This window comes from Amblyomma maculatum, chromosome 3 (assembly GCF_055883805.1).
Source record: "Amblyomma maculatum isolate TAMU_Amacu chromosome 3, ASM5588380v1, whole genome shotgun sequence".
In the NCBI taxonomy this organism is placed as follows: Eukaryota; Metazoa; Arthropoda; class Arachnida; order Ixodida; family Ixodidae; genus Amblyomma; species Amblyomma maculatum.
Genome location: NC_139346.1, coordinates 201,183,588 through 201,207,824, shown reverse-complemented (window position 1 = coordinate 201,207,824; position 24,237 = coordinate 201,183,588). Strand labels below are relative to the sequence as shown.

Here is a 24,237-nt window from a genome sequence, read left to right as displayed (position 1 = left end):
ATGCCACGGCTTTTTGTATATTGTTCTGACGAAGTGGTTTCGAATTCGCATGGGCTGAATTTCTAAGCTGTATATATTTATAGAGCTGTTAACACTGCATAAAGGATTTCCGTTTTGCAGTTGGTGCGACAAAATCGGAGAATGAATAGGAGCGATTATTTTTTTAAGGATTCTCCTGCAGCAGTCGAAAGAGCTGGTTAACGATAAGTTAATAAAAGAAGCTCCACCACTGTTGTCATCAGTGGCTCGCTCTCATCCTGTTGCTACGTCGTATCTGCAGCCATGTACACAGCTGCAAGTTCAGTGATGCCACGGCAGCATTTAAAATTCATCCTTTCTTTTTTTTTTTTTTTGTCAACGTTACGCCTAGAGAGTAGCTCCAGACAAGAAGCACATCTTCAATACAGAGCGATCTTATTTTTAACAAAGGAGAGGTGAGTTCTGACTCTGCGCGTTTTGTGTGCGCAATTTCTACTCCGAAACGGTGGCGCGTTGCGACACCGCGAGCAAATTCTCAAGAGGCGCGCCAACTGGCGGGAGGCCACTGAAAATAAAGCCGACGGGGAGCAGAGATTGGACTCCGCTGTCATCCGCGTTAGAAAGGTTTGCCGCACGCCCTGCAATCTATTATTTACGCGCGCTATCGCGTCAAAGCGCACTGAGAAAACAGTCTATTATGCAGCCGCCACGCCAGGGACAGAGTGCTTTATCAGCAGGAGATTTAGCTCTTTTTTTTGGCTACGGTCAAGCGGTATTTGGCGACATCTGCTGCGCACGTGTATCACCCAATGGGTTTCGTCTTTACATCACGTGGAAGCCTACTTACGATAACCTTTTCCTGAAGAGACAACGTGAGTGCGTGTTTTATTAAAGAATGGTTTGCGAAGAAAACGTTGCAGCGTGCGCGAGTATCTCAACGCGTGATTTTCTCACACCTTAGGCAGCGCGGCGACTATTTCTTGGAATCTGACGAGCTTTAGCACTCAGATCTCGATAGTTAAACTGAACGAGTACGGTTTGCTAAGAGGCCGCCCCACATTTGCTAAAGCTAGACAATATAGCTTGGTTTCAGCGCGCGATTAAGTCTTTTCCAAAGTTTGAAAAGTTTCTATTCTGAGAGTTATTGACAATGACATTTCCGTACCAGGGCTAATTTGAATTTATTACGCGGATGAGAGCACATAGGTTTGGTTCATGGGATTTAACGTCCCAAAGCAGCTCAGGCTATGAGGGATGCTGTAGTGATGAATTCCGGACAATTTCTATCACATGAGATTCTGTAACGCGCTCTGACATCGCGCAGTAGACGAGCGCCTTACGCTTCGCCTCTACCAAAAACGCAGCAGCTATGGCCGGGTTCGAACCCGGGGTTCAGTCAGCATGAGCTACATGGGGGGAAGTAGAGACCGCCAGATTATATGAAGTAACTTGTCGTCTGGCGACCAACAAGCTACTTAGCATACCAAAGGCATGCAATATACTCTATAAACACAAACTCGACGAACTTCAGCAGCTACATTTTCTGAGGGGAGGAATTACTAATTGACAAATTCAAAAACAAACGGCACTCGAGAACTCAGTACGCATACTCAAATCGATATACATTGGATCTTATTCAGTTTACATTACACTCATCCTAAGAACATTATTTTCTAGGTGCGACACCCATCACTGTAGACACTGGAAGGTCCTCTGAGTCTCAAATCTCTAAAGCAACTAGTAGAAAGCAAAGCTCTTCCGCGAAAATCAAGTCGTGCCCAGCTATGTTTCAGTCCTCAGGGTTTTGTATTGACGTCACTAACACTTCTTCAATCCTAGTCCGGCGTTTTAAACGCCACGTTTAGCACCCGGAATAACGTGAATCAGTGTGCATTATTCTTCCCTGCTGCTCAGATCGCGCAACACCACACAAGCGACTAAAGGTGGCGCTTCTCAATCAGCTGACGTCAGCCCTGACGCAATGACTTCGCTTTCTCACTGTCGCAGAAAACTTCTGGACGGATTCATCGTTTGCGTGTGGGTGACGCTGCCAATTCCACACTCTTGCGCACTCTCGAAGACGTCGAAACAATCCGTCTGCCAAGGCAGACGTTCACGAGGTCACGGATGCCGGTTAATTGACGGTGCGCCAGAAATTTTTGAAAAAGGTTGACACATTGGATCATTTGTTGCGACAAAAGATAAAAGATAATTTAATTGCTCTCCACGGGCGGCGAGAGGTTGTTACTCTTCTTTGCCTACATTTCTAATTTAGTTGCTAAGTTGAGCAACACCACGCACGTGTTAACTCTTGTTAAAGCTATTCAGCTTATCAGGTTATAAAAATAGTTAGAAATGACTGGAAAAAGTATTAGGCTATAATGGTCCTGATTCTCATTTATTCCCATCCTTTCCTATGCAGCTCAAACCTCGAACCATTAACTATTTTGTCATCACGCTTAAGAAGACAAAACAAAACGACAAGCAAATTGCTTGACATTTTACATGAAATTTCAAGGCAAGTCCTTGATTATTTAGGCCCATTTCGTTTTACTAGATATTGAACTATATTCCGCCAAATTCAAAGCCGACCTTGAATCTATGGAATCTAAATGTAATAAGTTTTTTTCAACATATCGAAAAAGCACCAATGCCTTTACTATGAGACAATGGGCAGAGACATATGTTGGGGGATCCGGTAAGTTTTACATGAGATGCTGTCAGTTTATTCAAGAGTGAGATGCAGCAAGCAGCGGTTCAACGAAAATTTGAAAGTGAAATTTAGAATTAATTGCTCTGGTGCTTTCGACAGTGCTTAAGCTTTGCATAGACCACAGTGTTCTCTAAGCGGGGACGTCAAGAGTGTTTAAGTTCGCTTGAATGGCTTGTATCTCATTCTTGTGCATGTTTGTCTTTCGCCGAGCAATTGACTCATCGATTACATCATCGGTGCTGCTGTCTAGACTGTTGGAGCCTTTTCTTGCTGTTAGCGGCTTGCGTGATGAATTCGTCAAACCAGACTTAGTTTCTAAGATATTTTACTCTTTGTGAGGTCTGGCACTCTTCTGTGTTCTGTTCTGATATTGCGAAGCCATTGGCTTCCTTTCGCTTTCTCTAGAATTCTCGGCCGCCTCAACGTTATTGTCTTCTGAGGACTACGGCAATAACGTTGCACAGGGGCCGACATAAGTAAAATGAGTATGCTATTGTATTCCAACTTTATTCACTCCTTCACTATCCTACACATGGAGAAGCATTATTTTGTACACGGGAAAACGCACTGGCACCTACTACCAGGCTGTTCATACCACAGCTGCCAATTTCAATTAGACAGCACATGGAAAACGTTAAAAAGCGACAACCTGCTCTGTTTACCTTTTTCAAACCTGTACATATTATTTGTTACTGTCAACGAAACTTTTCAAAGTTAGCAGATGCAGTTCTACTCTAATCGGATGTTCACCATCCATGAACAAGAGGATGCGATGCACACACTCATTACGTACCCACGGTACGTATATGCTGAATATAGCGTATGAATTCTCACAGCCGCCTTCAATTTCGGACATGCAACAAAGCAACATCACAACACAAATCCTCCCCTGCGCATTTGAAAGCTTCTATGATACATGCATTTCTTAATCGCCCCTCTGTGGACCGAGCACCTGCAACGCAGAACACCGCTTAGGGCACCACTTTTTGTTGATTTATTATGTGCGGCCGTCGGAAGCTCTATCAGCAGAATGCAAGAATGTGAGCAGTGCGTGCTGTCCGTACATTCTTCGACTAGATTCCCTCCCTGTAGCTGCATGACCAAAACACTGGGTCTTGTTGAGCTTACGCCGCTAGAACAACGTTTGAAAGTTATCAGGCTTTCAGCACCAATGTGAAATGAACGGGTGATAAATGAATGTGGAAGAACAACTTTCTATTTTAAAATGGCACCACCACTGGGGCCTACTTTGTTTATGCGCTAATAAAGAACTCAGTATTTAAAACGGCACACAGGCATCAAGAGCCATTGCGAGAGAAAATGTATATAGTATATCAGTTACGTCACCCGCAGTGAGAAAAAGCAAGTGGTCGAGTACGGGCCGCAAGAGAGGCGTCGATGGGCGAAATAACGCTCATTCATGCAATAGCGACAACTGATGAGTAACTCCAGGAATGATGCCATTATTTACAACGATGAGATATAAACCGTGTCGGCAGGTACACATTGTCACTTGAAAATGCACAATAAAAAAAAAACTGACCTATTTTTGCCTGTAAAGCGTAGTTTGCCTGTACAACAATAAGTACTGAGGGTAAGCAAACTTACCCTAAAAGCAAGTGTTGTGCGTTTTCTAATGTGGATATCACGCCTTGGCCTTACAAAAATGAATGCCCGCAACAACTTGATTAAATGAGCTGCTAATTTATTTGTGCAGTCAAGCGGATGAAATGTTGAGAACACTATCTATTCAACACGATCCTTTTTTACTCGAGAGGTCTCCACGGCATATCGCTCAAATGAACGGCCTAGAGAAGATTTTCACTAAAAGACACTATTCCCACCATTTACATTATAAAGTAAATTTAGATGTCACTAAGTGGAGAAACGAAAGTGATAAAAAAGTACTTCCCCAGACCTCACGACTCTAGACAAAGGCCTTTCGCAGTCAGTTATCACCTGGTACTGCAACACGATGCACGATGCATGCATATTGTTTCAGAAATGAACTACTTTAAGTATGCACTTGCTAAGGCGCACGAAAATGCAACACGGTTTGTTAACTTGCATCAAATCGGCACGCATCTGAGGGCATTTTACCAAAATAATCTAATCCGGGATTTTGGACATCTTGAATCACCTTTCGTTTATTCCTCGCATCTCTGATGTCATCATCTGTAAGTTAATACCCGTGAATGCGTGGCGAGTGCCGGAAGAGAATGTTTGGATATGGTCGCTAGAGAGAGATAGAAGGAGGGAGGGGGTGACTAGAAGAACGAGCGCAGGGACCAACGTCCGCGTTGTCGGTTTAATGAAGCGTGGCGTCAACGGCGGCGCCTCACAATCGGGCGTTGTTGTTGCCTCACGCGGGCCGCTATTTTGAGGGCCACCGCTGCATTCACCCCAGCTGTTCCGACTACGCGACGCGTGTCGGCTTGTTTACGTGCTTCCTTCGCCCAAGAGACCACGAGGCGTTGACGTCGGCATCTGGCCCGTCGGCTGACCTGGCCCCGTGCGATCAGAGCCACCCATTTGTCCCACTTGGAGTGGGATGTAGAACAAGTGTAAGACCGCGCTCCAACCATGATTCTTATTGTTCGCTGCGAGCTCTGAAGCAAGGAAAAGAGAATGTGAATGGCGGCCTATAGTAGCTTAATTCTGAATAAGAAAGGATTGGTGAAGAGCTTCAGCGTTTGGATTCTCCCGCGCAGGTTTCGCAGAATGCAACATGAGCTTTCTCTCCTTTATTGGGTAACCAGTCACATTTTATTGCGCTATTCGATTTTCCTACCGATCTTACGTCTGCGCCTATAAGTGCGGAAACGTGGCTTCCATTTCTATCAGGCTACGAAGTTACTACCCTCTATTTCCCTGTTGTTACTGGCCAGTTTAGACAACATGACAGCGTCAGAGCACATATGGATGAATAATAAATAAAATATGTAACTATATTTGTTATTTTCTGCCTAGTTGTGGCATTCATTAGCCTGTCATTTGTTTTCAAAACAACCGGCAGAGTGTGGAGAAAAGAAATCTCAATAACACGCAGATAACATGGAGAAATGACCTCAGCTAATTACACAGATTCCATTAGCTCATTACATCAATATAATACAACATAAGCTTTATACTGAGACCATCACATAACCAATAACTTGAAGCATCTTCGCCGCACAACGACACAGCTAAAATTTAAAAAATCTCAAATGTTGTCAGCCAAGAACTGCCCGAGTACTGAAGTCAGTGTTAAAAAAAAAAAACAGTTATTTTGTCAACTACGTTCGAAGAGAGCATCATTATCAAAACCCAAGAAGGGTGACAATAAAACCACAGCATACGCAAGCAAATGCATGTTCTGAAGTTTGTAATTCATCTTATTCAAATGCAAGAGATGTACCAATACATATTGAATTAAATATAGAAAGAGGTCATGCAATATCGATTGTGTAGCGGGACACCTTTTAGACGAAACCTCTCCACAACAGTAAAATCAAATGGGGCAGTAGTGCACGTAAACATACAACGCAATGCTAACATGACTGGTGAAAAATAGATGTCACGACGTAAAGAGAACATAATTTGTGCACCAAAAATAAATGACCTTTTTTTTTTTTTCCACAAACTCTTTCAAACGAATATCTTAGCGCAAGACAGCGGCTCCTTTCCCAGCTTCCTGACGGCTTCTAGCTAGAAGCGCAAACCATCGTGACCGGGGAAGACACAGCAATGCACACCACTGAACTACACAGCGAGGTAGCCTGAGCCCGACACTAGGTGGCAGGAGTACATTACACCTCCGGAACGCAACGCGCTACGTTGTCTATGCGTTGAAGTGAACGGTATAGGGGTGAGTCTGGAGAACTAACGTTTCGTTTACGCTCGCACAGTATCTCCTATGTTTTCGTCTCGAGATTATTCTGCTTCTGTGGTCGGCAGTAGCGTGTTCTAGAACAGTCATACACCTTCCACCGACGCAGGGGTGGGCGGACCCTATTTGGAGTGCTGGCCCGTCTCCAGAAGAGAAACGTCGACGGCGGGGGTGGAGAGAATGACTGAAAAGAGTGCAAGAGAAACAGAAAGGGGGTGTTGGAAACAGAGGTAGAAAAGCAGCGTCCAGCAGCTCCGTCCGCCCGGCAGCGGCAACAGGCGTTCGCGGAGTGCAGGCGCGCGCACATGCACGGGGCGGGAGAGCGCGTCGGGTCCCGCCGCAGCCGCGTTTTAGAAAAAGAAGTTGAGCAGCACACTTGTCCGTGTGGCGGGGAGCGCTGGGCTTGCTTCTGGAGCCCCCAGTCGCTTTTCTTAGAACGTCTCTCGGCGGCGGAAGACGAACTGCAGTCGTACGTTGAGTTCGGTCTCCTTTCTATCGCGGCCAGCCGGGAAAACGGAGCTGCCTGGCTGGCTGGCTGCCGGTCGGAAGACACAGACACACACACGCTCCTAGCCAAGTGGGCCCCGATTGCTATGCTCTCGGTTTTGCGGTGGCTTTGAGGTCTTCGTTACGAATTGCGCTTTTTCTGATACCTTTGATAAATGCGCGGGTGAGATCAAAGGCTCTGTTTTATGCAACTCTCTGCAGCGTGATGTTGAGCAGGTGATCGAAACTGCAGAATGTGATGGGTGCTGCACGGCTTGGCACATATCAAGGAGGCATGCGCCACTTTCTTTCAATAGCGAAAGAACCTGAGAAACGGGATGGTCATGCGAGCTTGACGCAAAATACAAAGTCTATGCGGCGCCCGTATGCCCATTATCAACACAATATTTATGAATTCCGAGCGAATTGACCTCGCCAAGAAAGTATCTAATTTAGAAAGAGAAGCTAAAGGTTGAGCGCATAGAGGCCTGGAAAGTTGCAGCAACCCCGCTTGAATACCGTGCACATCAAGAGAAAATAGGGAAATAAAAGTGGAGAGAACAAAGGCAATACTGTACTTTAGGTCACAGAACGAGGGGCCTGGTGCCATCAGGAGACACAGTGAAGTGTTGCTTAGCCACATACACGACCGCCCTGGCTTCCAGGAGCACCCCCTGATGCGAATTCTATGCCGTGGACAAACAAATCAGTCGTTATCGCAATTGCCTTAAGAGTGATGACCTCACCACAGAAGTTCGTAATGTTAAAGGAACACTGCAACGTGCAGCGCTACACTAGAGGTGTAGGCATCCTCCAAGAATGCGGAAGGCGCGAGATTCGATCCCCTGGCTGCAAGCTTTCCACTGGCCTAGTGCTCGGATCACGTAGCAGACTCGGATCACTTTTTCGATGGCCGATCTCTCCACCTTTTTTCCTATTAATCTTTACAATCTCTTCTATCTCTCCCCCGCTTTCCACGAAAAAGCATTAACACTCGACAAGAGCGCCCGAAGCAAAATACATCCCAATGCAGCAGTCTGTTGTGCAGCAGATACTTTGCTTCCAACCCCACCACTGAATTCGTTTCTCTACTTCTCTTATGCTACATATGTATGAAGATCTTTAGGGATGGTAGTACCGGTGATCTCTTCTCAAAGCTAGTACAGTGATTTCCAAAACAACTTTGGTGTTTAAGAATGCTTTATTAGCCCCTCCCCCGCCCCCTCCCTCATAGGTCTCAAACGCAAACTTTGTCGCTTGAGAATATTTTTCTAAGCCTTTACGCCTCGCCGTAAAAGAGGGCACTGAGGTAAGGAACTAATGAGGTCGAGCTTGAACTTTTGGGTGGCGGTTGAATCCCATTGCATAGATGACAAGACGCTGCTAAAGTTAGTCACCACGTTCACTTCGACGAGAAAAAAGAGGGGCGATCAATCAGCTCTGAGCCGGACGCAAGCTTAATGGGCCATTGCTCCACTGCCGTGAGCGATGATCGAGAAGAAAAAAAAAAAAAACAGGAGATAGAAGAGAGAGGGAGACCTCGGAGGCTCCGTGTCTAAGGAACACTTGCACAAGACCCGTCGAGCCTAGCTTAGCGCCGCCTCGGCATTTTGACGCCACCGACGCCGAAGATGGACGTGAACGACAGATCATGCGAGGGAAAAAAAAAGAAAATAATAACACCCACTCAAAAGTTGACGCCTCCGGTCGTCGCCCCAGGCACCTCGACACCACCTGGAACAAATTGAAAGCGGAGAGGCTCCGCTTTTGCATCATTGGCTTTCTTTTTTGTATATGCGTGTGTTTATAAGGAGGAGTGAGGGTTATGAGCCCCCGCCTCTCTCAATGTGGAAGCCGATGATATTATTTTTTTAGAGAAAACGACAGCAATACTTCATTTTCTTTTTTTGTTCACCGTCCAGTGATGTTAACACGACGATGGCGTAGTGATAAACTATGAAAGAAATTTGAAAAACCAAACACTTAGAAAGTAGGTTTAGGTGTTCATGGGATGGAGATTAGAAGAGGGCAGTGTCGGTGCGTGTCGGAGGAGGAAAGGAAGAGTGCCGTGGGGAAGGAGAGAGAGAGAGAGAGAGAGAGAGAGAGAGAGAGAGAGAGAGAGAGAGAGAGAGAGAGAGAGAGAGAGAGAGAGAGAGAGAGAGAGAGAGAGAGAGAGAGAGAGAGAGAGAGAGAGAGAGAGAGAGAGAGAGAGAGAGAGAGAGAGAGAGAGAGAGAGAGTGTTCTGCCGCTTACCGTCGGACGCGACGTTTATTCATAGTCGAAGGACGACCAAGTCGACCAGCCTTTCGGTGGCGTCCCTGCTCTGACAAGTCGCCAGAGAGCAGGTGTTGGACGCCGTCCGAGCCAACCGAAGCTTAGGCGCACGTGGCGTCCCGAAGCCGCTTCCCGCTTGGCAAGGCACCCGGTCTCCCCCTTCGCAGAGCCCGAGCGTGCAAACCGCGTGCAGGGTGATAACAGGCAAAGAAGGTGTCGCACAGAGTGGGAAGGAGAGAACATCGTTAGGCTCACTTACTCTGCATGTCATGGACAAACAGCGGCTGGCTTGTGTAGGGCTTGTTTTCGTTTGCTGTATCGAGCGCTAGAAGCCATCAGCTGCTATTCAAAGCAGGCAAGAGACAAAGTAAGAACAGTGCTGTTGCTATGCCTTCCAAGCACTGGATTTTAACTATAATTACACGCTGGAAACTATTCACAAGACATGTGAAGCAAGTGCGTTTCGGGATCAGTAGTTGCGAGAAGAGCCAAGTTTATCCGGCTGCAGGCCCTACTTAACGCTTGCTCCTCCAGGTCGGCTGCCACCCGAAATCAATCTGAAATTCAACCCGACGCTCACGTCATTCTAAAAATCGTTGGCAGGACTGTTCAGTGTGCTGTGTGACTGCAGCCCAAAAGCAGTAATTTGATCAATATGTAGGACGAGTCATGATTATTAACTTCCTTCTGCAACTCCTACTGTGAAAAAATTCACACCCCGAAAATGTGATCGATCACTATAACTTTACTGTCTAATATATGTGTGATTGCACACACATTTTCACAATCAACGTTAGAACTGAACGTATACACTACTACTGCGTACTACAGAGCAGCAGCACTTTACATTATTACTGTGCACAACACAGTAAAACTGACGTCAGAACGAAGCCTCTGGTCGTGTAAGATTGAGCAGGTCATGTTAAAGAGGTCACCGCACGTACCCTGTACCTTTTCATGACGGTAGATGTAATGTTTGGATACCCAACAGTACACCTGCTGTAGTTGCGCCATGACGGTAGATGTAATGTACGTATATCTAGCAGTGCACTTGTCGTAGTGATGATATGACGGCAGCTGTAATCTCTGAATATATTACGTCTACATTTGGCGTAGTGATGAAGTACGTGACCTGCAATGTAATACTCTACAACGGTACACGTTCACAACGGATTGATACATAACATTTTGCGGCAACAAGATTATCGAACACATGTCACCTACTTTGACAGGATTTTTTCTTACAACGAACGGTACTCCCAAAAAGGTTACCAAACGTTAAATGCCTCTTCGTTGGCCGAGGCGAAGATAAAGAAAATGACTAGCAGCGCATTTATTTTTGTCAGTGTATCAAACAAAATGAAGAAAGTTTAAAAGCGATCCAGTCTCAGTACAGGCGCCGCAACAAATCCAGAATAGTTAACTTCCACTGACTCAGCAATGTTGTGTATCACGAACGGGCCATGCTTAGTGTGTTGCCGTCATTGTTCGTGTAAAAATAGGTACACCTCGACGCTGCACCGCGTCTCACTCAACGGCCTCCCGCTTTAGCTGGGGTTACAGCACTGAGTGCTGCAACCATTCGGCGAGAGAGACCCGGAAGACCGTATCACCGACTGTCTTTCCACACGTGCGCGAACCTTTGGACAGAAGCCTAATGCGATGAACTGCGCACATACGCTTCGCAGATAAACGTGATAATAAAAGTCGACGATAGTTCGGACACGCCTCATTTGGAAGCGCGACGTGTGAGCCATCAAGCACGATGAACAAGAGGACAATGAACGAGCTGAAGAAAGAAACTTCCAACTTATGGTGTATTTTTCTATTTTGCTTCACCCAAATATAGCTATGCACAAGGAGCCAATGAATCCAACGAATCTTGTGGAGCGCGTATGATATGCTGATGTACAGTACACCCTTTGTCAAAAGTTTAGAGCCCAGGCGGTCTACTTTTGAGCCATACTATATGGCTCGTAATGCAATCCCAGGTTTCCAAACTTACTGAAGGCAAGAAGATTTTTCGTCCTACCCTTTCCAATGGCTAAGACTCAGTAGAAACCTCGGCGGTCATACAGGCATTGCGAAATCAGGGTGTAGACGAGCCGTACGTGAAAGTGCTGGAAAATTATACATAAAGGGTGCACAGCAACCATAGTTCTGCATAAAAAAAGTAACGAAATTCCTATAAAGAAAGATGTTAGACAAAGAGACACGATCTCCCCAGTACTATTCCCAGCTTGCTTAGAATAAGTATTCAGAGACTTGGAATGGGAGCAGTTAGGGATAAGAGTAGATGGAGAATACCTCAGTAATCAGCGATTTGATGATGACATTGCCTTGCTAAGTAACTTAGGGGATGAATTGCAAAGAATTATTGATGACCTAGACAGGAAAAGTAAAAAGGTAGGCTTGAAAATCAATATTCAGAAGACTAAGGTAATATTCAATAGTCCAGGGAAGGAACAGCAGTTTACGTCAGGTAGCGAAGCACTGGAAGTAGTAGGCGAATATGTCTATTTAGGGCAGGTAGTAACCGCAGATCCGGACCATGAAAGGGAAATAAAAAGGAAAATAAGACTGGGATGGGGCGCATTTGGCAAGCACTCCCAGATTATGACTAGCAGCTTACGGGTATCGCTCAAGAAGAAAGCATAAAGCAGTTGCATCTTACCTGTACTTACTCATGGGGCTGAAACGTGGAAGCTAACAAAGAGGGTTCTGCTTAAGTTTAGGACAACGCAGACGGCTATGGAAAGAAAAATGGTAGGGACAACGCTAAGATATAAGAAACGTGCAGAGTGGGTCACAGAAATAACTCAAGTCACTGACATTCTAGTGGAAATCAAGAAGAAGAAATGGGCATGGGCAGGACATGTAGCACGAAGAAAGGATAACCGATGGTCGCTTAGGGCAACAAACTGGATTTCAAGGGAAGGAAAGCGTAGCAGGGGGCTGCAGAAAATTAGGTGGGCGGATGACGTTAAGAGGTTCGCAGGGGTCAAGAGGATGCAGCTCGCACAGGGCCGGGTTAATTGGAGGAATATGGGAGAGACCTTCGCCCTGCAGTTGGTACAGTCAGGCTGATGATGATGATGGTGGTGATTATGATGATGAATATACAGCTTAAAAGCAAACCCTCTGGGCTCTAAACTTTTGACAGAGATGTACAGTAAGGATGGACTGGGATCACATTGGATGAATAAAGTTGCAATCAATGATCAAAGTGGAAAGTCAAAAAGAAAAAAAAAATCATTTCGGAATTTTTACAAGGGTTCTTGTTCACACTGCAGGAGCAATGGCGCATTTATATGCGGAGGATGCGACGTCATAATCCGGTTTAGGTGCTTAGCATGATGCCTTCGTTCTTGCTTAGAATTTCTCACGTGGTCTGAATGAACAGAGGTCGTAGCAGAAGGCGTGTAGTAATAAGTTTCCTTTCTTTAAAAGGATAGAAGCTTTGATCCAGTCGATCTTCTGACCAGGGTCGTGACGTCGCTGACAAGCACATTCCTTGCATGTTTATCGTTTTCCACATCATGTTGATAATCTCCTTGTCTTACTCATGTAAGCATGGTTACAGTCTAAAAGCTTATCTTGTAGACTGCACTAGCAAAGCGTTCAGCTGGCAACTTTACTTTAAATTCAATGACCTTTTTTTTTTTTTTCGGCACCTTGTTTGGGTAACACACAAGAACGCGCATCGCTGATGCCAGGCACATTTGGAATGCTTACTAGAACGCGAAAAATCCTGCGAACAGTGTCTCTGATGACCTCCAGCGCTGTATGGTTATACACAAAAACGATACAAACACAAGAGAATTAAACCAAGACGTTAACACAGATGATGCGCTCGCTACCAACTGCCTGTTTTTGTGGTCGTCGTCGTGGAGGTCGTCAGAGTCGTATAGCCAACTAGCCCGCTCGCAAGTACTACTGAACAGTGGCTGTCAGGTGCGTAGACTGGTTTTGTATCTCTGAAGTGAAGTTACTGGCATAGCCATTTGCAAAATGTTCAAGGCACACCATCCTTCCAGTCAGCATGCACATATTCTTGTTCCTGGCCGATGCATGTTGCTCGTGTGTGTTATAGATTGCCCACAAAACCTCCGCCGTCACCCCGATTTCCAAATCGGGGTGACGGCGGAGGTTTTGTGGGCAGTCTATAAGTGCTGAATTAAATCCAAGTACAGGCCGGGGCTTTCTGTACACCGCGAAAGAAAGGCTGCTGTCCTTTCGGTGAACAGTAGTCGAGCGCCGTAACCACAGCGCCACCCCGGTGGCACGGGCAGAGGCTCTTTATTTTTCTTTCCTTTCACATGCCTCAACATAATATATATCCTTTCGGTGAGCAAGAAAATCTAGGAACGGAAAGCGGTTTTGTTGTTCAAATCCAGTCGGAAACTTCTAGCTTGTCTCCACACTATTAAGTTCTTGAAAGAACCGCGACTGTCTTTTTTCCTTAAAATGCAGAAACAGTCGTCGACATATCAGTAGAAGACCTCCGGAGACAGGAAAAATGAATTTCCACTCCACTATTTATGATGCATCCCGGCGTTTTCTTGGTGCTTGCCCGACGACTCACTCAATCGCAAATCTTAATTTGTTATATATATAGAAAAGCGTTTCGCAATTATTTGTCTTTCTCTCGTTGATCCCTGGCCGTCTCTTTAGCGTTGGCATGTGCCACATGACACGTAAGGAGAAAAAGTTGCACAATACAGTTTGCGGCATTGAGCGAAATCAGCGACTTGTCTATTTAATGGCTTAGAATCGATTACTGTGGTAGCGTACGAGTACTCTCACTGTTTCTGTTCATTGCGTAATAAAATCCATCCTTGGCGTTCTACGGATCGGCAAGCGCTTTGAGGCAGCTATTGTGAAAGCATACCTGTTTTGAAACATTGAGTCCAGTAAAGATTGGATGCGCACAGTAATCTATGAAAGACAGCGATTTTGTTTTGTCTTGTAAACCTTTCGCGCTCAATGATAGCTACGCATTAGTATGATAGCATAGAACATAGTAGAATAAAAACTAGCACTGATATAGAGACATTTGATCAATGGTACAAGATCTGTGCAGAAAATATTGCCAAACTCAGAAAACCTATTCTCGAACTCCCCCATGCGTTGCATTTCACTGTCTTGTGTGTTGTGTGATTATAAAGGGAAAGGTGGTCATTTCTCTTGAGAACTGTGAAAGCTCTTGTAGGTATAGTTTCTTTACACTGGTTGTGAACAGTCCGCTGCATCACTTGAAGAACGTCGACTAACCATCCGGACTGTACGGTTCGGTTTTCCATCATTTACAAAGTACTAATATTACTCCGTGACGCTTTGACGCCAAAATTACCCGACTTATGCCTCACCCTTACTTTATTTGTTGTTTCGCTGCATTTCAACTCTCTCACCGTACAGATAAGCTTGCTAGCGAAACTGATTCTTACGCCAGCTCAGCGATCATGATAAATGGCTAACTCAAGAGGCTCACGCAGTTTAAACTTTCGAGAGGAATCACATTACTCGTAACTATAGAGGCACTTGGCACTCTCAGTTTTGATGGCACCCTAGCCTTTGCGATGCCAGCACTTAGTCAAAAGGAAGTGCCGCTTTAATCATTTTATGGGCGCAGTGAGCATTTACTTCACCTCACTTCTTTAATCGGATCTGCCGGATAAATTTAGAACTGACTGAAGCAAAATGTTTAACAGCAGAGAAAGGAAAGTGGAACAGGGACACAGCTGAAGCGTGGCTGAGGTTGTTGTCACCTAGCTACAGGCGCCACTAGCCTTGCGTCATACGGCCAGAGGTCTGAGGTACTCTGCACACTCCTTGTGACAGAGCCCCAGGCCCGCTTCCAGTCTGCGCTGAAGTGGGTGCACAGGCGAGACCAGCCGGGTGTGGCAACCTTGCTAAGCAGTTGAGAATAAGTAGCAAAGGTGGCGACGAATGCTCTATTTCTGTTCCTCTCTCCTTCATCTCACGATAGCTTGTGCAGCATCTTGGCGCGCACAAAGTGTACAGAAGTCGGAAAGCACGCAAAAATGTAGCAGTGGCCAGAACATGCGAGAAGCGAAAATGCTATCTAGAACAAAGAAACTATGCTATCTATTTGATGCAACTGAAAATAAATACACACTAATTACGAACAAAGATATGGAAGTCTGTAATAAGAGGTATATATAACGCTGTAATTACCTTTAGATACAAACTGAGTCTAGTCTTAATCAGGATGGATTCATCTCCTGAGACGTAGTACGAGTCTTAGCTAGTACGGTACTTCATGCAGGGGCACCGTCTAACAGCGCTACGATAGGAATAATTCTGAAACATCTGGCCCAGGTGAATAAGGAGCGCATACTGCCTTTTGAGAATTCAAAGGGGAGATCTTAATCAGTTTCGTGAAACTGAGAAGGGATGCCAACTCTATACGCTATATTTGAAGCCCCGGCTAAACTTAACGTATGATTTCCTGATAGAGATCAGGTAAGAAACTCTCGTCCGGGATAAGATAACGCCAAGCGCTACTTTGTACTGCGAATACGATGCACAAAATGGCCAGTCGTAGCTGCGCGATCCTTGCACGTCCAGCGCACAATGCAGATTCGAATCCTGTGAAGAAAATATGAAAAAAATGAACATAAACGAAACGTTTTCCTTCACACGACGCCCTCGTGCGTACTGTAAATTCATGGATTAGGCCCATTGGTGGACGTTCACCTGCGCGGCATGAATTAACACATTTTACGCACGAATGTATACCTCATCGTGAACGCTATAAAAAAGGCGTTTGTAGCGGTCAATGTACACAATGCAGTGTGATCGCGCTGTTTATATTTGTCGCATTCTCTAAGGAGACGTATTAAAAGCATTAATACCGCTGCAATCGCCGTTATGCAAGACACTTGGAGCACTTAAATCATCTGTAACATACGTTGATGTGAACAAGGTGCTCGAAAATGCTGCAGGCGCATGTCTTGATCTACGCTGCGTTTTGCAGTCACACACGTAGTGTGGTTCTGACCTGCAGCTCCAGCGACGGAGTGGCTAGATCTTCTCTTGGAACGGGCCCTTTTTTAGAAGTCAACAACTCTGTGTCTTCAACACCCCCGGTGTCGTTTTACGTGTTTCCTTGGTGACTGTCTGTTTCGCTCTGCAGAACAAGCAAGATTGAGCAACAACAGACCAGCTCGAACAGCCGTCCTATTACGCAGCATGCCGCAGTTAATTACAATCCAGATCACGTTTCCGACACAAGCGTCACTGTGCCTGTTTGAGCCGCGTCTCCGTCGCCGTCGGTGTGACCAGTGGGCAGCTATCAGGTGGCCTAGGGAAATATTGCCACAGAAGAAGGTACGGGGATTGACACCCCGCACCTCCACCAAAAATGTCACAGAAGCCAGTAGAACTGAGTAGGCAGGTTTATTTGCACCTACACAAAAGCACCGGCAAAAGAAGGCACGGCTACCGACTAGCGAGCGAGCACGCGAGCGAAGAAGACGAGCGCGACGAGCGCGTGCCAGTCTCCCAAGCTCGCCACATGGCGGCGCCACTAATAACGTTGCGGCACTATCATCACTATTGGGACTGGCCAACCAGGAGAGCAAGATTGTGCTCGCACTCCCCCAACCCGCTATGGCCATCCAGAACACAGACGTCTCGGACAGTCTAGTGAATGACAGCGTTGTGATCTTGAGGAACTCCTCAACCAAAATACCTGAGGAGCTACGCTCGAAATTCGCATTGCCGAGTACCGTAATCATCTGGAAATTCTTTATATAAAGCGAAAGTAAGTGAAACAGTTTAACAACGCCAGCTGCAGTTTTCATTCGGATATATGGCCCCACGTTTTCTCGGACGTAAATATAAAGTTATTCGGCAGCCTCTTGTGTATTCGACTTCTTCCATCGTTCTCGGGCACGCTGCCGAAGCTAGAGCAATATGAGTCACGATGTTCGACCCGGCGCCCTGGCGAGACGCCAGTGGCGCGCAGGAGACCGCTGAACAACGCTAGAGCGTATGTTCCCCTGTATAGCTGACAACAGTGAACAAAAAGCAAGCCGCCAGAGGGTAAACTCTCGCTTCTCAGTAACGAGCGCAGAGAAACAAAGAGTTATGGCTCCAACCTGGCCTTTGTGTCTGGCGTAACGCTGTGTCTACACCGCGCCTGGAAGTGCTTGCACTGTAAAACTGGAGATTACAGAACGCTCTGCGCATAACGCAGTGCTTGGGGCATGGCTAGCAGTTCTCGCGTTTCATCTTTTGTTATAGTGTTTCTGTTTCTTAACAAGCCATATGAGCGTGGAAGGTCTACTCTGCAGTTGAGAAGCTGCATCGTCGAACTTTCCCTCGCGTTTTCCCGACAGTCTGCTTCCGCTTTGACATTCGCCTTTCAAAACTGTGTGTGCTGCCAGCCATTGCAGTGTGCGCATCTTTTTGTTGTTTTTTGTTTGTTTTTTTGCTAGTGCAGACTAAAATAACGAGTGACTATGACACCCTTATAAGGCAATCGGTGCATGAGTTGTCGGAAACTTCGTAAAACCCACTTCAACTGCTGAAATTTGTAATTCTTTTAAAACGGACCAATAAAAAATTCGAACAACCACGTTTTGTTTTTGTTTTTCGAAACACGCTCGCGGTGCGGTTTAAACTATGCCAATTCACAAGTTAGCTAGAAAGTCAGCCCAGAGTAGGAAAAAAAACGTTTTCTGGTTATTTAGGTTGGTTTAGGTCACAAGGTTTCGTTACATAGAAACACCAGTGCTCATCGGTAATTGCAAGCAATGCGTATTTACAACGCCAATAAGCTCCTATCCGCCTAAAGTTCTTCTCCTTCCTGTGTTCTCTTCCTTCTTACAGTGGCATAGCAGTGACCATGGCACGGGTAATCCGCGGAATCAACATCGACAGCCTGGAGGATGAGTTCAAGCTGATGGAACTGGTGAGTTGGGCCTGTGCATTCTCTATCTCGCTTCTGTCTCATAATTATACAGTCGTACAATAGAACACAGGTGGATTGAAACAACAGGACAAGAAGAGCTAGAAGATTCAGCAGATATATTCATGTTTCTTTGTACTGAAGGACCACGAATTGGGCGCGCTGCTAAAGATTCTCAGATGAAAAATCGGAGCGAATGAGATGAAAAGAAGAAAGACAAAACGCACAGCAAAACGGCTTACAGAACTGAAATGTCGCTTGCACAGCGCTTGCCCCATGAACTCTTTCCTTCGTATTATCGCTTTTCCGCGCTACTTTTTCTTTTTTTTTTTTAGATATATATATTGTCGGTAAACTGGGAGAACTCTACAGAAAGATTCTAATTTTCTTTTTTCATTCAGCACATAGTCCAGATTCAAATTCTTATTTTTTTTTTTTTTTTGCGTACAATAAACTTTATTAGATTGTTCTTGGCAATAGTTGCTGGTGTTTGCCGTGCGAGCAGTAATAGTATATGCGAATTCTACGCCTCCCTTCTCACTTGTAGGAAACGTAACGACAATTTATAACGCATTGCACTCAAGGGCAAACATCGAACCGTCGCAAAAACATAAGGAGGATAGAGTTTTTGGAATGGTTGTAAAGCATATAATTAATGCAGCGACCGTGTCCTTTACCGGGCTCAATGTTCTTCTTCTTGTTTTACCATCCACCGCTCAGCTTGACTCAACAGAGGACTTCGAAGAGCGCAAAGTGGTGCGATCCAGGCTGCAGGAAGTGAAAGCAGTCAACAGAGGTGAGTGCTCACAACGCCGCCTTGTATCGGTGCGTTTTCTGCGTGTTCACTGCATGAGAAGCGACTTTGAAAATAACCTAATTTCTTTGCATTGAAGTTTATGACCCTTGATGTAGTTTGTAGGCGTCCGCATTTTTCACTATTCCTAACATATAATTTCCGATATCTATCTGAATGGCAATTTGCAGGTCCATATTACAAGACAAAACAATTAAGAACATATCTGCCATCCTTCTTTTGCCATGATCAGAACAATCGATATTCAAGTTTACTCATGCACCTAAATCACATGAATGAGTTCAATTGGAGGCGATCTCAATGCTCATCGATATTATCGGGTCTAACAGCGCAATGGCGAACATTAGCACAGAAAACAACGGGAATTTGGTAAGCAGCATCAGAAATGCCAGAGCACTGTCAGTTAATAAAAAGCAGTGTTTAGCCTATCCTTCTTTTGCCCCTGTCCTTGCCTTCTAACTAGATGCTCAAATGAGAACTGCAGTACCTCTCCTCGCGTGCCATTCTTGCGATTTCAGTCGTGCCAAAAAGAGAAAAAGAGAGAGGTTGGGGCGTGACAGAATATTTTAGTTTCTTCATTAGTTTTCTTTTTACCCTCTACCTGGAAAAGTGAAGCGCCTTTATGGAGCGAATTTCACTCTAAGCCGAGCGTTGTTTCATCCCTACTCTCGACTGCAGCCAAGCGCGAGGCCATGGTCCGAAACCGCGAGCAGGAGCGTGAGAATGCCATCCGCCAGCGACAGCAAGAGGCCGCCGAGCAGAAGCAGCGCACACTCGCTATGTACGACAAGATGGCCAAGACCGGAAAGTGTGACACCACGCTCTACAAGGAAGGTCGGTTCCCCACTCGGCTAATTTGTCTCTTTCCTCCACCCGCGTACTTCTGTTTTGGTTTTTTTTTTCTTGAGGTTACGAATGGCACGCATTTCTGGCTACTTTAATTATTCATTTTTCGCTACTTAACCTGCTCTAAGACATTTCGCATTAAGGTTTTCCTTATTTATCAACTTCGATCATTGTGTTTTTATTTCATCTCAGCAAAGCCCAGTAATTATATAGAGTGCTTCTTTTCAGCCACAATTTCAGTCCTTCTCATCCGTTAATTTTGATGCCCTCCACGATGCATCCCAGCCACCGCTACTACGGACGGTTTCCCTACCTACGCAGTACACAATTCTTAATTTTTCCCTTGGTGTGGAAGTCATCCATCACCTTCGCCATCCCCCCTCCCTGTCCATTACTTCAAGTTTGTCCTTGCCAATGTTTAGGCGGTATCAATATTAGGTAAAGCGCGGTCACCAATTCCTGAGCCCTTCCCACTTGCCGGCGTAGCGCATTTAAGTAAAACTGGTGCCAGCCTGAACTAAACAAAGTCTAATAAGCGCCGAATGGACATATTAGAGAGATTTAGCATACCGTGATCCGCGATCCGCCACCGTGACACTCTACCGCTCGTGGGCGGGGCGTACAAGCTGATTGGTTCCGATGCGCCAGGTCAATGTGCCGACATCAAGTATGTGGCGCCATCTATCGGCATGAAAGTGATCTGGGCATGCGCAATGGAACGTGCGGTGACGGTTCACGGTAGCGGATCGCGGATCACGGTGTGCTAAATCTCTCTATTATTCCACGTGGCTGAAATCAGCACAAGTACAATACAACACTTTGGGGGGCTAGTTGTGCGTGATTTCAAAAAAAAAAAAAAACTCTCTGGGTCGTCTGGTTTGCGCACTGTGTGTTTTGTTTTTTGTTTTTTGTTTTTTTGAAATACAATACAATCACCTCAAAGTGGAATCAGTGCTGCGCTGTCAAGCTCATTTGTAGGCGAAGCTTTTCAGTGCGTGCGCACGCGTCCTCCGCAGGCGTGGAGTCTCAGGACGATGACGAGTCAGGCCAGAAGGACCTGGTGGAGGACGCCATAAAGCAACGCCAGCGGGAAGCCGATTTGCGCAAGAAACGCATCCTGGCCGCGTACGACGCGGCGGCCAAGTCGGCCCCGGCCGGTGTGGTCAAGACCGTGGACTTCGATTCCTTCAAGAAGGCTGACGGTGCGTTACCGACTTCCGCGTACCACGCCAGTAATCACGCGCAGCGTGCATGTAAATTTCGATCGCGTGTTCATCTAGGCTGTTCGGAACGCCGCCTACTTAAATATAAAGTCAAGCCAATAAGCTCGTTCGCTATGCAGAATCTTAACGCATTGAATTTTGCACCGTTATCACTATTCTTTTATAAGAAGCCGCTATCTTAAACAGCCTAACGCGTGCGCAACTGCTACGACCATACAGAAACTATGAAGACTTGACAGGCAGTCTAAGCTTGAATAAGTATGTTACAGAAATACTTCAATGAATTTGAGTCAGCCCGTACGACATTTACATGAACCTCTCCATTGGTAGAAGGCGACGTCATCCGCTGAACATCTCAGCTTTCGCTGGCGTAATTTCACAAAAGGCCTAATAGTAAGGTTCAATATAAACATTAAATGTGAGGATTCAACCACACTGTTGACATACGCATGCATTCGTGTGACAATAATACGAAGCAACATGAGAAACGAACGTTATGCCAGCGGGTAGTACTTGTGTATCGATTTCCAAAAACCTGCCACAGAATAGCCCTCACTACATGTTACGATGAACTGGAATACGAAACGCACTTGCCGAACTTCACAGTGTCCACGTTCGAGGTGCCCAAGCCCACCGGTGCTGCCACTGGTTCATCCACATTCTGCGCGGCTGGCGGTGTGCCAAAGATCGTCAAAGGTCAGTACTCGCACCTTCTTTTTTTCTTTTCAATTAGGAATACAAGTTTGTTCCCGCAGCCTATGACTGGCACTTCATTCTTCATGGTACGCTACTGCGTACGATAGCGGTACTCGCTATCAAAAGGTGCAAGTAGCAGACCTACTCATTGTTCGTTTATCGACGCAATAGATAATTCATGTAGCGGATGTGGTCATGTTAGTTCACGTAGCCAATAGCTTCCTATTGAATGCTAGTAGAACACATGAATGGCGCATGCAAATAGCATAGAATTTCAGCGACATATACTTTTAGGACCCTTTAGAAATGTCCAGTAGAAACGTGTTTGTTCACACCGGCCAGGAAATCGTCCCTTATTGCACCTCCAAGTTTGTCGAGCCTCACTCATGTGGGAACGACTACGATTCCTTAAAATAAAGCAAAACGCGCCTTGAATTGTGGAATGATTGGAAAAACACGAGTATTTAGCAAAGCCTTATTACGAACAAGACGTTTAGGAACATAAAAACACGCTTCAAACTGTGAGATGAAGATCATTGCGCGTTACAGAAGCTATCACTGTCGTTAAATTAAGCAGTCTGAAAAGAGTACAAGCATTACGCAGTGTACTGGTTGAAAGTGCCCTTTTCATAAAGAGCTTGACACTGAAAGCACTTAGCCTCGGCATTCTCTCATTCTTAGTGGTAATGCAGCACTTGCGATACCCCTGAAACCTGAAAGTACCACAGTAGTGAAGGTCTTCCTCTGTATGCAAATACATGGGGCATTAAACGTGCAGGGTATATGGTGCTTCAGTCTCTGTGTCCCTATTCCTATCCCTATCCCTATCACTAGGAAATCACTTGCGACTTGAGGACTTTTGAGCACGACTGTACGTCAGCGACTGCGAGACATAGCGGCGCTTTTTATTTTGCACCAAGCGTTGAGAGGCATCACCGATATCATGGTTTTTGCTGATATTTTAAAAAGGGCGGCCACATAGTCAAGAGGTCGAAGTAAAATTATCTTCGCAAAGAGGAGGAGTGGGAGGGCACTGACGTTGAGCTTAAACTGATTTTGTGGCTGATATTACAAGATACAAGCACAATGTCGCGGTTTTTGCCTGATACTTTTTTAAGAACAAACCCAGCTCGTCTTCTAACACATGGAAGCTGTTTAGTTTGGCGTTCCAGTAAGTGGAGCAGGTCTGATTATATGACTCTCGAAGAACACAAGCACGAGTTGTTAGCCCACTATATAATAGGCAGGTAATGCAAGTGAAAAGCAATCAACTTAAGACATCTAAAAGCGATAATAAAACGCCTAAAAAACGATACATGGATGATGCGTTCCACGATGTTTTGTAGAAACGTTTTCATGCCTACAACGGATACGTTGATTCCTTTTTATGGCACGTTTTGGCGTTTCATTCGCACAAATGGCCCTTTTTTGTTATTGTTGTTGGTGGTGGTGCTATCGTCAAACTTTGAGTGCGACTTTTTACAGACAATGGTCACTGTACGCAGCATTATATCGTCCCGATATCACATATATGCTGCGAAATCAATTTCGGGGTTCACATCCAAAAAATCAGAGATTAACGCCCAGCTTTCTGCCGTAGATGCTTCAACCGGATCGATGGACGAAAAGCAACGCGCGAATAACGCGCGCTGGCGGCTTATTGTTTTCAGGACAACAAAACGCGTGTCAAAAGTTTCCTTGTCCTTGTAGCGACGTAAACGCCGCTGCACATCTTTTTTTCCTTGTTTTTTGCTCTTTTTTTCCCAGCATGCCTCTTTGAACACCTCGTACGCATGCTCCCGCATGGTTGTTGTTGTGCCCCTCACTTTGGCGGTCCTGTTTGCAAGCCTTGTGGTGTCTGCGTGTTTTCTGCGCGCTCTTTCTTCGCTGTCTTTTGGCTGTTCTGCACCGTTTAAACGCGAAAAAAAGCTCGCCCTGTTTCTTGGTAGGTACGTAGACACGCTAAAAATAAGTAGCATTGTAGTGTAGTGTAGTATAATGTAGTGTAGTATAGTACTTAACTTTCAATTTCGAAAGGAGTCACTCTTCATGAAATAGTTGTTTTTATTTCAGCACTGTGTGTATTGTCACAGCCGCCTATTTGGCAAACTCGTAAGCAATGCTTGCGCAGTCTTTGTCTCAGGTAGCAACATCTTACAGTAATCGCTGGTTGAAATGTATCCAACTCCGTGCATAATGGTTATATTTCTAAACGGGTTGGAAGACAAGGTTTGGAGAAAGGTAGTGACGATGAAGTACGTTTCAACGCAGCTTTTAAGAAACAACGCCCGACCTCTGACCGAAAAGGACCTTGCCGTTAACAAGGGTTCCAATATTTTTTTTTTTTTTTCTGAAATATCAGAGTTAAGCAATATGGGCAGATAACAAGAAAGGAAAAAA

The 24,237-nt window shown here is 45.5% G+C and overlaps 1 protein-coding gene across 2 annotated transcripts in view; it reads left to right on the top strand.

Annotated features, from left to right (window-relative positions):
• The window catches only part of LOC146197445 (cytospin-A-like), a 44,071-nt gene that overhangs the window by 4,180 nt on the left and 15,654 nt on the right, over nt 1-24,237 (top strand). For both annotated transcript variants that reach the window (XM_084599267.1, XM_084599268.1), the window contains exons 2-6: nt 18,180-18,261; nt 18,979-19,054; nt 19,751-19,906; nt 20,935-21,120; nt 21,748-21,837. In XM_084599267.1, coding sequence (XP_084455393.1) covers nt 18,196-18,261; nt 18,979-19,054; nt 19,751-19,906; nt 20,935-21,120; nt 21,748-21,837 — 574 coding nt within the window. In that variant the 5' untranslated portion in view covers nt 18,180-18,195. The remainder of the gene's footprint in view (nt 1-18,179; nt 18,262-18,978; nt 19,055-19,750; nt 19,907-20,934; nt 21,121-21,747; nt 21,838-24,237) is intronic.